The sequence below is a fragment of the Rattus norvegicus genome, chromosome 2 (genome assembly GCF_021556685.1).
Source record: "Rattus norvegicus strain SHRSP/BbbUtx chromosome 2, alternate assembly SHRSP_T2T, whole genome shotgun sequence".
Taxonomy (NCBI): Eukaryota; Metazoa; Chordata; class Mammalia; order Rodentia; family Muridae; genus Rattus; species Rattus norvegicus.
The window spans coordinates 31,910,070-31,925,018 of NC_141535.1; the positions used below are offsets into that span (position 1 = coordinate 31,910,070).

Below are 14,949 nucleotides of genomic sequence, written 5' to 3' on the forward strand. Positions count from 1 at the left end.
TTAATGAACTTCTCCCACAGCCTTACTTCACACTCTGGAATCTTAAATCCCTTTTCATGGTGTTTTAGAGAACATCTCCGTTCCATTCAACACAGTTTTGTTACCTCAAATACTTTTAGCAAAAACAAGGAAATTCAAGCTTCCCTTAAGTGTCTGGGCTACAAGGACTCATCTCAGGCCCTATATTCTTCTACAGTAGTCTAGATCCTGAGTACAAAAAACCAACCCCTCACAGTGTTTACACATATACCCATACACCTACACTCTGGACAAGTGTTAACTCTCAAACCCATAAGCCTTACTCCTCTGCGTGAAACCCCGCCTCTTAGCACTGCTCCTTCACCACCTCGGCACGGCTACAGCTTCGCCATCAGCCATTCCTTTGGCACAGCCGTTATTCACCCAGATCTCCCTCAGCTCCAAGTGAAAAGCGCCAGAAGTAGTTAACTTAAAATGTATGCGAAACTTTCATCCTACTGCAGCACATAAGGAAAAAAGTTGTCTGGATGACAATAGGTCACTAACACACGTATAGCTAAGGCATAGCCAGAGCACACACACACACGTAACCCCCACCCCCCAAGGAACAAAGTGGAAGAGGACAAAGGTAACTTCTTTCTATTAAAAATCAAGAGTGCAACGTCTATAGTTAAACAACTTTATTAACATAGTCAAGCAGTGATTAACATTCACATCTATTATGTCACATCATACAAATGTAAATACAAAATTACTACAGTACAATATATATTCTCTGCATGATCCAAAATATTTGGTGGCCCCAAAAAACTCTCTTTAAAATTCAGCAGCTTATCAAAAATTAAAACCGTATTCTATTTAAAATGAAGATCTGTTAGCACAGAGTTAGACTTCAAGAACTACCAATTTAGTACAGTTTGAGAAGTTGCAGGATATGTTTGAAGGACACATTCTAACATAGTGTGGCAGGTACAGGAAACATCAGATTTAAAGCTTTTAAGCATAACTCATACAACCTAAGTTGTCAGCAGAAAGATCCAGTTATTTATAACTAAGCAGGTTCTACTAAGTTATTGCACCCAATGTTAACATGAATACTAAGTGTAAAACTCTCATAATATGAAGTGATTTACCACATTTAAGTATCTCTTAAGATGATAATCTACCAAGTAAAATTAATTACATAGTATTATCTAATTATTATCTCCATAAAAAAACCAAAGAATCAGTCTGGTTATATATATATCCACATAGGAGAGCAGTGACAGAAAGATGAGGGGAACGTCTTTATGAGGTGACCATTGGGAGGAGACAACACTGCCTTGTAGGCTAAGCATGTTAGAGCAGGCATTTGACAAGATGACTAGACCCGTGACATAGGGTTCCTCAGAACTGAGCCACAGTACGGCAGCAATGGATAACAAACAAAAGCTCCTACTGAAAGGGAAAAGAGCTTTGTAATTAGTGATCTCTGATTGGCAATACATTTGCCTTGGTTGTTCAATGTACAGAGGGGGGAAAGAAAACCAGCCTGAACTTCCCTCAAGGTCATGCACACATTCTGCTGCTACACATCTTTTATGTCAACACAATAAACTCTGGGATACAAACTATAACAACAGTTGCTGCAATTATGCTTATACCTTACAAATGTATAAGTATAATAATTAGGCATTGAGAATTATCTATCTATCTATATATATGTAATACCAACAGGGAGAAGATCTGTATCAAGCCTGAAGTTAGATTCCAGTTACCTAGAAAGCACACAGGTAAGAGGAGCTAACTTTCATGTGAAACTTAACGTTAACGAGGCTTAGAAGCACTGCCATATTTAATGCAGCATGAAATGCTCCAGCTGATATACAATGCTACCGCACGGCACTGAACTAGAGAAATCCTTACCAACACAGGCCACTCAATTATCCCAGGGTGTTAACCAGTTTTCTTATAGCTTCCCATGACCACGTCATTAAACAGCACTAGCAGCAACAATTAGTGTCCCCCCACCGTGTAACAGTTGCTGAAGTAGCTCCACAAGGAGGCTGTGTGCACCTGAAGCCCCAGAGGAGGGGTCAGGGCTGCAGCTGTGCACCACACACGCTTCCCTCGGGAAGAGTGCATTTGCACTCTATCTGTTAATACATTCAATATGAATATAATTAACTATGTGAAGCAAAAAAAAGTCACTGCAAAGGTGTTAAATGGAGACAAGAGTTCAACACATAATTTAATTCTGGCACCCCAACTTTGCAGAATTTTATGTAGGGAGAAAGGTTCCACTTTTGTATTTTGAGTGTCTGGAAAAGGAGAGGACCAAACTCAACTCATTCTCAGTTAAATCTCCGTATCAAATGTGAGGAGAGCCTTTTATTTCTCTCTCCAGTCTGATAAAACAATTGGAGAGGGGCAAAACTGACTAACTGGGGAGAAAACACATTAAATTCTAACAAAACAAAACAAAACAAAACAAAAAAACCAAACACCTCACAAACCCCCACAGACTAGAAGGTATGATGATCTTTCTTTATAAACATGTCACCAAAGCAAAATGATACAAGGATATTCACCTGAGATAAAACTTGTATCTGAATATTTCATAACTGAGTAGACAAAGCAGTCAGAGGAAAGTTAGCTGAAATTATTTTAAAATATACATCTGACTCTATTTTACAATATATGCAATTTAAGCAATTCAGATCAATGAAAAAGTTTTAACCAAAAAAATCACAGTGTTTATCAATGTTAATTACAAAATGTTGCTACCTGTTTTGCTTTAAGATGTAATGGCTTGGTTAAGTGTTCTGCGATCTGAGATCTAGGCTGCATAACAAAATCAGGTAGCAGTGATGTAAAGCATCGAACTGGCTCTAAGGGTATTTACAAGTCAGTTATTTGGAAATAACCAACAAACAATACAAAAGTGATTTTTCTTACACAGTATGAAGTCATTAAAGAGATTAGACAATACAAAAAGCAAAACCATTTCCCAAGTAAATGAACACCTGTGGCACTAAGTTCACTCGCTAATTAATGGGCTGTGACATGGGACTGCTAAGTACGTGTTTCAACGACACTAGACACACTTTCTGTTTCCAACTTAGGTTGATCAGCAGCTTTTGTTCTGTTAGAATCCTTCAGAGAGAGAAGCTCAAACAGGAAAAAGAAGGCATATATAAAACAGTAAACACTGACCTCCTGAGGTTCCTACAACATAAAAATATTCAAGTAGAAAATCTACATCACTCAGCAGCGGCTATCTCTGTAGTTGAGCACACTAAGAGCAGTTTAGTGTGTAAGGAGCGGATGAAGTAAGCCGTGCTTTAAGCATGCCAAGAGGCAGAAACACTGGAATGTAACAATGACAAACTCACAACCTCATAGACATTTAGGCAACATTCAAAACTATCAACACTGCACCACAAGAATTAAGTTCTTTATATATATATATATATCCCATGATGTGTTACGTCTCATCAAAACAATAAATGCTAACTCAGCGCTGACCTCAAAAAACTTAAATGGCTTCTGCAAATTCCTGTGCTATATACGATGTTGTCTAAAATAGAATATAAATTTAAGAAGAAACAAAAGCCTCAACAGGGAAAGCTGCATTAGAAAAGAAAACCACCCTAGTTTTAGGTTTTAAGTAATATTTACTTAAGCTTCTATTTTAAAGTTATTAGATTTAGAAACAAATTTACTATAAAGCCAAATATTGTTTTTGAGCTGCATAACTGCTAAATTGGAAATAAATTCTTAATTAGACAGGTAATAGAACTGCTCTTTTACTTAACAGAATTGTTTATCACAAGTCCAGAAAACGTTCCTCCACTTCTTATGCATTACTGGACAATGTGGCCGTTTCCTTATTCACTACTTACGTAAGACTATCTCTTATATTAACTTCCCCGAGTATCTGAGGCGCTGCAGGGAACACTACAACCTAAGGCTAGAACAGCTATTCCACTCTAGCTTTGAAGGCCAACTCAGAAGCAAATTTTAAGCTTCCAGTAAGGTAATTTACTAAAAAGTGAAAATACCAGACACCCTCGAGTCTAGCTTACTGGGCACTACATATGGTTTTATTTCAGGCCCTACAGACTGAAATTTGCAAAGCCAAAATAAAAAGAAAAAAAGTAAAAGAACATGTTAAAACAAACATATACACGACAACAAAAACCTTTGTGCATGCTACCATGCATGTGAAATGTTTTAAAATTGTATTTATAAAGTCACACACACACACAGCTCACACTTCAGTGCAATGGCCGTTATCAGTCACTTTTATAGAACAGAACCATGCAAAGAGGAGCGACTGCTTATAAAAAACGGTTATTCGGTATTTATTCTGCAATGCAAAGGTGACAAAGTAAAATAGAAAAAGGCTGTTATGGCTTAACTTTTTTTGCAGATTAAATATGCAGCATTGAAAAATGGAAAGGTGTGGCTTCATCTCTGACCAGCAGAGCTAAAAGGAAAAATCTCTCCATTTTCCTTCATCATCATGGGATACACACTGCTCAGGCAATCCAAATTAATAAAGATTTGCACTTTCATATGGACATAAGATCAAGTGTACCAGTTAGGGTCTTCACATTCACAGTATATAAGAAAATACACATGGAAGGAAAAGTAAAGGGTTAACTTAACAAGGATTTATTCACAGAAATACATGTAAGTAGAGGGAAAAAAATAACAGAAAAGCCAAACAAATGAAATGAAGAGGATCCAAACCAACTCTCACTCTGTAGCTTTGTACGTGCCCTATGTGCACAAGCCTAGGACACAGAGGGCCACCAACATGCGCCAATACAGTGTAGGAACCCTGCATTACATCCATTAACTTAAACATATCTTTAAGATCATGCTTCGAACACAAATAAAAATAAAAAAAAAAAATTAAAGGAAAGCTTAGAGGCAATATGTTGAGTGGGAATAAACATTGAAATATAGCAATCATGTTTCAACTTCTACAATTGTCTTTATGTGCCAACTAACATTTATGCAGCCTTTTACAGATCTTTTACCATGTAATTTGAAATTTGATAAAATTACTAGTCGCATATAACCATGCAGAAAGCACACCACACTGACAGCACAGAGGCAAAGATTTTGCACAGGTATATCAGCTTTCCACATTGTGCAGGTTACACACAATACAATATCAATCTTATTCCTAACAGATCCTAAAAAGATATTTCAAGGCCTAGTTGTAAACTACAGTACTTTATATATCTATATTCTTAATAAAAATAAAATCCACGAATCTCAAAAGGAATTTTAAATGCAGGGCTATATTGAACTGGTAAACGGCAACCCAAACTGGCGCGACATCGGTGAATGGATACCAACCGCACTCTATGAGGCGAGCATGCTGCGGTCACTAATGCACACCACGTCAATCACTATGAGCCCGAGCGCATGCCTGGACCTTAAACTGCACCTTAGATAACATGTCGGCCTAGAAATTAAATCTAAGAAGTACAACCATGAACTTATATCCACTAACGTTTTAATGTAAAATTAGATGTCACCTTTCCTTTGACCCCGACCCCATTGATTCCTCCCTCCCTGCCCAGCCCGCAAAGGTAAAAGGAGTGGCGCGTCGGCATGTCACAGGGTGCTTCGTTGTTCAAATTTGTTTCCTTTTATTTCCAACTTTTTGGGGGTACCTTAAATTGTAACTTTCAAGAACCTGCGTCTAACCAGGGGAGGCAGCTGATTTTAATCGTTAGTTCTAAGTAGCTCTTCATCAGCATGCAAAACAAGGCCCCATGATGTGGGAAAATTTATATAAAACCTTTAATAAAAAGCTTCCTTACTGTTGCAGCTTCCCACTCTTAGGTGCCCTTTGTTGTGGACCATGTGATTTTCCTCCTCCTTATCCCTAGGCATTGCTTACGTGGTTCTTGTTTGGTACAATTCCCCATAATATTCCAGAAAGTACTGTTCTGTGAGTAGACGGAATAGTTTTTGCTTCTTCACATCCAGTGCAGAGTTGTAATTGGAGACAGATTTCCACCCACAAAGGCTCCAGATGTTAAAACATTTCCCAACATCGACTTAATACAGTGACGGCAACACCTCCCTCCCGCCCCTCCCAGTAGGGTTGGGATTGTACTGTATTCCCTACTGGTTTACCCTTCCCCCCTGTAAAGGGTAACATTTTCCCTGGGTGCAGAGGCTCCCATATAGTCTCCAAGACTGACGGACCTGCAAAGAACAAGACAAAGTTTATCTTCAATACCTTCCTCTGTTTCAAAGGCAATAGAGCATAAAACCAGTCCAGTGACAACTCTAGGTTTAGCAATAAACAAAGTAAGAAACTGGGCAAACCGAGACCATGCTGTGTTCCATGAGACTGTCAACATTCTGCACCAGACATGCAAGTGAGCCCACCGGGAACATACGGAGTGCTCATGCAATGGATCCACCTTGCACAGTGTTACTCATCTTTACCTTCTTCAGCACAATGGACCCACGTCCAAACTGAACATTTCCTGCATAATGTGACTTTACTTCCTATCCAAAGTTTAAGACAACAAATTCTTATTTTACCCTACTAGGTCAGAACATGTGGTAATGTCCAAAAATAAAATTTAACAGCCATTTTCTTGATGTTCTTAATTAAACCCTATTTGATTTGGTATTTTCTATATTTTCGGGCAATTTCATGTTGCTGATGTTATGTTTTTAAATTGCTAACACAGTTTAATGTGAAGACAGACATAAGAAATCAAGGTTATTGAGCTGCTTAAACCAATGTCTGATAGTGGTCGTTTCACAAAAACACTACCAACCACTCATATCAAACCTTGGACACTTGGGAAATGTTCATTATGAATTCACAGTGACAACCAGCCCCTATTTTCCTGCTTCAGCAAGGGAGCACAAGAAGCAAGAATGAAAGGCCCTGTCCCTCTTTTAAATCTAACTAGGAAACAATTACTTCACAGTTAACTCCTGCTGGTGGTGGCAACAGGAATGACAAACTCCCAAGACTTACTGACCCAACACTGAGTCTTTACAGCTAAGTCACCCCTCTATTGCAGTCGTAGGACCCGAGAAAGCAAACAGGATACCTTTCAAAATGCTGGAGCTGAGGGCTCTAAGTGGAACAACGCAGAGGAGCGGGAGAATCTGAGGCTACAAACTAATTTGTACTCCCTTCTAGGTAACTTAAGACAATGAAATCTTTCTAGCTCGGATTAAACAAGCAGCTAGCAGAATCTAAAATGAGAATAATGCCATCCCTGTGGTGTAAAGGGTACTTCAGTTTAGTACACGTTTTCACATCTATCCCGTCCTTTGGCTTTCAGATGGGTCTCAGATTCTGTTCAAACCCTGAAAACTTTACTTGCTCACTGTACTGGTCCAAACAGCGAGCTACTGTTTAGTTCAGTTTAACTCTCAACACAACTCAGCAAGGGAACTGGACCTAACCAGCAGGCTAGCGCCAATCAGGAGCTGTGAACAGAGACTATCAAGAGCAAAACCCCAATGCAGGTGGCTCTGTACTTCCTCCAACTGAGACAGTCTTCCATGACCAACTTTGAAAGCACGCTGGGTACCTGAGAAAGGGTGTTAAACATCACCTATTCCCAGAATTTGGTTTCAATATTGAATGTGTTTCCCTAAAGGTCATAACATACAGCCTCTTATCCTTGCCATGTATAGGATTATAAAGTAGGGCTTCAAATGTGAACCACTGTGCCACCCCCCCGCCCCGACCCCATGAATTCAACCCTTATAGGGAAAAAGAGAGACTGAGAAGGATAAAATAATATATAGATAGAGATCAAACCAGTGTACCAACCAGGATTTCTGTTTATCTAAGATTCAAGGGGAGCCATTATTTGACCGCAGTATTAGTCTTTCACTCTGAAAGTTTCTAAAATTTATAACTTACCCCTAGTTTTGGGACTGCAGCTTAAGTGTATTAGATTAAACACCATAAAAAGCCGCAAGACGCTCTTTTAAGGGAAGAGGAAACTGGTCAGAGAATCGCCTCCAATTTTCATCCCCAACTTGGTTTTTAAATCCATGAAGGATCTGCAAAGAGCGAAAAACTATTAACTTATTTATTAATAAAGATAAAACCTCAGATCTAAGTAGCTTTAGAAATCAATTTAGTATTGATATTAATTGTGACTTTTAGACATTTCAAAGTGGTAATTCTCAAACTTTGTTAATTAAGCTCTCTACATCCTATGACTTCACCAAAACACCTCCATACTTTAAAATTCAGGCAATGTCCTTAGCAACATGATGTGCTCAAGAAACCTCTGCATATCAAATTAAAAGAAAAAAAAAAAAACCCAATCAAACATAAAACCTATCCAATGGGTAAGTTTTTAAAAAGTGTTGGGTTATTTCAAGTTAGCAATGTACAAGCTCTGGGCCTCTGACTGTGAATGTCCTCTAGGCTCACTATGGAGCTCCTCAGGGTAGCAGTGTTGCGTCTCTCACTGTTACAGCTGAGCACAGACTGTACTGAGAACAGAGCACTGATAAAGAAGAACATCGCTCCATCTCTGTGAAAGGCGTGTGTAGTTTAAACTTCTATTCCAAATTCATCGAGAACGGCAAGCCATTTCCACAATTGTAACAGTAAGACAGTATGAATTAGTAATATTAATTGGAAAAATACAGGCAAATGTTAGTTCTATATCCTAAGATCAAGCCAGGTTCTTTGCTAAAAATTTAGTTCACATAGTCATTCAATACTGCGCTAAAGAGTCCAGGTTTAAGTAGAGAGGAACGCAAATGTCCGAGCTCTGGGCGAACAGTCACAAATGCTTATTAGTTACCTTACAGAACATGTCTCTGAGGTCGTCTTTGGGATTAATCCATGATGCAACAGCATCACAAAAAAATATAAAATCCTGTAACAAGCAAGAGGCATTTATTTACAAACTTCAGTGCCTGCCACAACAGACTTAGCTAAAACAAAAACATTTAAAACAACTACAACCATTATTGGATTAGAAGTGACTGCTGAACATTTCCATTACTTCATTAACTTCTAGTAATTTATATCACCTTGGAGTATAATGTCCTATTGTATTTTGTATTAAAAAGGAGCAAACCCAGCCTAACAAATATTTAGCATTAGAAACGGTTGGAAAGTAGCAGACACAGTCAATGACGACAAGGTTCTGGCTGGACTGTACACCTGCAATCCTCCCACGTTAGACTACGGGACTAGGCTGACACAGAGGAAGGGACCGATTTAAAAGCCACCTTGATGAAGTTAGCTCACTCTGCTCAAACTAGGAGCCTTCTGTCCTCCAAGCCTCCACATCTTACATGAGAGCCCTAACTAAGGCGCCCAAGAGAAGGCTCAGCAGTTAAGAGACTGGTTGCTTTCAGAGGACCTCGGTTCAGACCTCGGCACAACAGGTTGTACACAGTGAGATCCTATTTCAAAAGAACCAACCCGGGTCCGCAGAGACGGCTCAGGGCTAAAAAGATACTTGCTCTTGGAGAGGACCAACTAACCAACCAAAACCCAACCAACCCACCCCCCAATCAAATACATGCTAAGTGTTTAACTGAGTGTTCATACACGTTTTGTATTTTGGGGAAGTGGTGTAGAATTCAATGGTTTCTTCTATGCTGTGTCTGACAAACTGGCAGTTGGAACATTTGATTCAACTCCCACATACAAAACCTAACACTAAATAATTAAATGTCAAGAGAGGGGTTGGAGAGATGGCTCAGCAGTTAAGACAGCATGAGCTCAGGAAATAAATTAAATGAATTAATAAGCTTTCAAAAACAATTTCAAAGAATAAATCACTATTCTATTTTATTTGCTATTTTTAAGTTCAAACTCAGTAAAGCTGTATCCATGGACAGGAGGCATGTACAAAATTAATAAATGAGGGAATGTGCATAAAAAGGAGCAAACAATGTAACCTTCCTCTCCCAATCTGCCAAGACAAGACACCAGTGGTATGCCGCCATGCCTTAGAACCTCAGGTCAGCCCCAAGAAAACCCACTTGTTAGAGGACAGAACTGACTTCTACAGGTTGTCCGGACTCTCACGTGTGTGCAATGGCACGTGTGTGTCCACACACAATAAACAAATATAACTAAATCCTTAAAATGTATTCCCTTTAAAAATGTATTATTTAGCACTCGGTCCACTCAAAACAAAGCCCTGTGAACACCTTACTTGGATTACGCCACTAGGATTCACACTGATCATGGTACAAATCCCACGGAATGCTGAATCTTTTTCTTCATTGTCTCTTATGTTTCTCAGAGAGGTACACCTATTGAATTACAGAACTGAATTTAGTATTTAAAGTAGAAAGCGGATCCAACACGATGCTCACAGACAGTATTTAATGGAATAGGCTTCACAACAGAGATGATGGTCACTACATTTTCAGGAAGCTTGCTTGACTTTCATCAAAGTTTCTCATACTCCTGTATTTCTGACCCATCTCAACAGTGTTAACAGTGAAGTTCACACTTTTTAATAGATTAAATCTATAAAAATAGACAACTGGTCTTTCTTCCACAAACTATCAGTCAGTCTGAGACAAAGAGAGTATAGTACCAAGTTATTTTTAAAAATTGTTTAATGTCTTGTATTCCATTAAACACTACTAGAAATGATTTGATTGAAAGATTATCAATTGAAAGAAGCAGAACACAGGCTATACTGTCACAATATAAACTATTACTATACACTTAGGGTGTAGATGTTTAACTCTGACATTAACAAGCAAATAAGATTTTATACGTAACAAATTTAAACATGTATTTAATGCAATCCAAGTTTCCAAATTAATTCTAAAAGAAATGTAATGCAAGAACCTAAATTTATAAAAATTTGCATGCATCTTAATCTCTCTGGTGGATATTTAAATGCTTTTATGTATAATCAAGCTTTTAAACACAGCAAGCATGTGACAATCTTATCCCATGCATCCATTAGTTGTTAGCCACAACATAAAATAAATAAACATGACGGTACTACTGAAAACCTCACAAACCTGATAGGACAAGATTAGTCACATGGTTGGCAATGATTAAGGATTGTGATTTTTGTAACCAACTGAAAATATATCTAAAAGTGAGATAGAGAAAGAAAGAGTGAAGAAAAATGAATTAAAAAAAAAGATTGAATAATACACACCAGGGTCTTATAAACTGCTGTAGCATGGGGGCCACCTCTTGAGGACAAACGTAACCAAGACGACCAATTGTTATTGCTAAGGTAACGCAATCACGGTTATACACCACCAAACGCCAACCAAGACATGAGCAAATGAGGGGGAAGGAGAAAAAATAAAGAAAAAACAACAAATAACTCAGAAACAGAAACCAACAGAATTTGTGTATGATAATAAACATAAGATCTCACCAGTGCTGGCTATTACCACCCCCGATGGAAGGGGCAGCAACACATATGGCATACTCTTAGAAAAGGAAAACAAAGGGATTAAATAACTAAAGCTTGAGAGAACACCAAAAACCGTCAAGTGCTTTGCTCGCTCACCTAAATGTCAAGTATGGTAAGAGCTGAGCGATTAAGTGAGCGGCGGCTTGAGGGCCTTCATTCAGTGCCACTCAACATTGCAGAGGATGAAATCTTTCCCCAAGAATTATCAGGAAATGTGATTATGTTTATGAATAATTTATTCAAACAATCTCTGTAGCTGTATTAGTTCAAAATTTTAACTTTTTGTATGTGATTACACCTTTAGGAAAAAAAAAATCACCTAGGGATATTAACCCAAATTTTGGTAGCTTTTAAGTTAACTTTTATCAAACTAATGGGACTTTGCTGCTCATGTTAAAATCAGTTGTCAGACACGATGTACCATGGTGTCTACTGAATGAAACACTGAAAATTGCTCCAGCATATCAGAATCCACTCTGACTATCCTCTGATTACTCAGGTAACAGTCCACTAGCTTCTACCCACACATGAGATAAAATCCTAGCAAAGGAAATAAATTTACATAGTCCATTGTGACGACGGTGATATGGACTGTAGGGAAAAAAACCTTTGCTGTAAAAGGCTTGACCAAAATAGATAATGACAGAGTACATTATTTGATTTTTAAAAAAATTGAAGTGGGTAAACATTGTCCATCAAAATTAAATAATCCCTAAGAGCTAAAAAGCTACAATCAGAACTGCATCTTGCAATTCAAAAGTACATACATGTAAGTACATTTATACACAAAATACAAACAGAAAACAAACTATGTGGTGCTTTAATGGTGTTCTCTCAAAAACTTACAGGTTAACCTTTTATAAAAAAGGGTGGGGTTGGGGAGTAAAGAAAAATGTTTAAGGATTACTTGAAGCAAACTACACAGATAATACTAAAATTCAGCAGATTCATATGAAGCAAGAGAAAGAAAACCTATGTTCAAAAGACACGAACTATGCAACATTCTCATTAAACAGGCAAGTATGAACAATCCAATGAGACATGCGAGAGAGCAGATGATGGTCCATTGAAAAAGTTCAGTGCAGGATATACGAGTTGGAAAACAAATACGACACACTAAGGAACTGACCTCAGGGAATAGCGAGGATATGGTTAAGTCGCTAAACTATACGGTGATTTTTAATAGTTTAAAACCCATTGTTCTGGGCAAGGAATGAAGAAGTCAATAATTTATGTGGCCACTGTGGCAAATGACTCAGCGAATCTGGGTGTTTCCCATCCTGATTCAGCAAGTTTACGGCATCATCAGCTATTTGATTATTACTTGGGTGTGATCATGCCATAGTATAATCGGATAAAGCCAATTAGTTAAGGAAATATGCTGACATCCACCAGCTGATATCCCACAAGAAACTTCAGCATACATTACACTCAACATTTATTTCCAGTTATGCATTCACATTTAAAAATAAATAAACTTTTCTTTAGGTTCAACAATATATAGGTACTGCATTCTAGGAACATAAAGATCTGCCAAGATTTCAAGACAACCCTACATGTAGACTGTTGTACTTTTCAAGAATAAAAAGTAATTTACTTTGCACTAAACAGTACCCATACAGCCAATCAGCCAGATAACTGTCCCATAATTAAAAGATTTCCTTCCATACCAATAAACGTTATAAGCTTTAGTTATTTGAGGATAAACTGTGTAATTTAAAAATATGAAATTAAAATGAAAACTTTCATACTTAGAAAAACCTTATTTTAAACTTTATCCAGTTACTGTGGTAGGACTCACATTAACTATGAAACTACTAGAATCATTACCTCAGTATATAAAGAAACTTAAATATTAATTAGCAGCAGTCAGAGAGGGTGGAGGGAAAAGGGTGGAATCGCCCTGTGAGTTGTATGGAAGGCATTCATTCTGTAACACCAACATGCTTCCTATAAATGCAGGAGAAACAAGCCTCTGAAGAAAAACCCCAACAGGAACCACTACGTTCCTGGTTTACAAAGATTTTAGGATGAAATACAAAACACATGTGCCATTTTTAGCCAATCAGTTGCTGAATTACAATGTATTTCTGGCCATATGTAAATTATTGGCCCAACTGATCTTATTTATTACTATGTAATATTTATTGTATCGTAGCAAAAATAACATTTTAGAGTACTAAATGAGAATTCACAGAAAAAAATTTTTTTCAATGTTTCTGTAAACGGGCTATGGACACAGCTAGACTAAGACATCGGTACGAATTCAGACACACGTAAACAGTAAGCAGCTGGGTCTGCGAGCCTAGCTTTGCTTTGGTTTCTCTATGCATCTTGGTTCAGAGTGAGGAAGCAAGTCATTTTCCCTTCACCGCCTCAGCCACGTGGTACCTGTGTTCTCCAACAGCGTCTTTGGGGTGTTGGGTCTGTTAATGATCTCCACGAGCTGGTGCAGCACCATAGGGATGTAAGGCTGCATCTCTATGCCTAGCACAGCACAGGAAGAGAGAGAGACGAGAGACAGACAGTCAGACAGCATCACCAACACTCCGCTTCCCTCACAACTGTGAGCAAGTCTGTCTCTCCGCTCCCCTCCCTCCAACTCCGTCAGAAACTTAAATATCAAAACTAATACAGAACAGTGACAAAAATGACTATGGCACACAGCTCCAAGAAAAACAGTCTCACCCATTTGAATTGATATTTCCCCAATTGCCCAGGTGGCGTTGTTGCAGACTGAAATAAACTCTGGATTTAGATTGGTTCCCAATATTGGCATGAAATCAGCTAGGAAAAACAAAAAAGAACAAAATAATAAAATAAAGCTACATAGTAAACTTGTCAACAGCAGACGTCTTACTTTTAAAGGAAATCTAGATAGAAACTGAAATCCGGGCTAAAATAATTTTAATCAAAAAACAAACATTACAGTGTCAATTCTGAAACTGGTAAAAACATGCAAATAAATTTTTTTTTTTTTTGGTTCTTTTTTTTCGGAGCTGGGGACCGAACCCAGGGCCTTGCGCTTCCTAGGTAAGCGCTCTACCACTGAGCTAAATCCCCAGCCCCGCAAATAAATATTTTTACAGGAGCTGGTAATCCTTTTCTTAAAACTACAAGAGGTAATATCAGGTTACTGAATTCTCACAAGGCCTAAGTCTACTTCAGGAAACAGTTCCCCATTACATTCATTTTTCTCTTATGTGACTGGATGTTCGCCTGCCTGGCTATGCATGCATATGCGCGCGCGCGCGCGCGCGCGCACACACACACACACACACACACACACACACACACACACACACACACCCCAACACACCCCAACACTAGTAATACTAATTTACTTGAACAGAATATCTCTAGATACTGTAAAATTCCAAAGACAGCAAACCTAATCCAGGCTGAGAACCACTGTCTATTTAATAACCACTGTGACTGCCAGAGAGAAAAGCAGCTCAGTGGCTGATGGCACTTGCTGCTCTCCAACACAACGAGAGTCAGTTCCCGGCAACCACACTAGGTGGCTACAAGTCTGCAACTCTAGCTA

General features: G+C 38.4%; 1 protein-coding gene across 6 annotated transcripts in view; it reads right to left on the bottom strand.

The window, feature by feature from the left end:
- Window positions 1-644: 644 nt before the first annotated feature.
- The window catches only part of Tnpo1 (transportin 1), a 124,526-nt gene continuing 110,221 nt past the window's right edge, over window positions 645-14,949 (bottom strand). For all 6 annotated transcript variants that reach the window (XM_087621445.1, NM_001399431.1, XM_087621440.1 and 3 more), the window contains 7 exon segments: window positions 14,091-14,189; window positions 13,794-13,889; window positions 11,136-11,211; window positions 10,164-10,263; window positions 8,793-8,867; window positions 7,892-8,034; window positions 645-6,195 (listed from right to left, as the gene is read on the bottom strand). In XM_087621445.1, coding sequence (XP_087477571.1) covers window positions 7,927-8,034; window positions 8,793-8,867; window positions 10,164-10,263; window positions 11,136-11,211; window positions 13,794-13,889; window positions 14,091-14,189 — 554 coding nt within the window. In that variant the 3' untranslated portion in view covers window positions 645-6,195; window positions 7,892-7,926.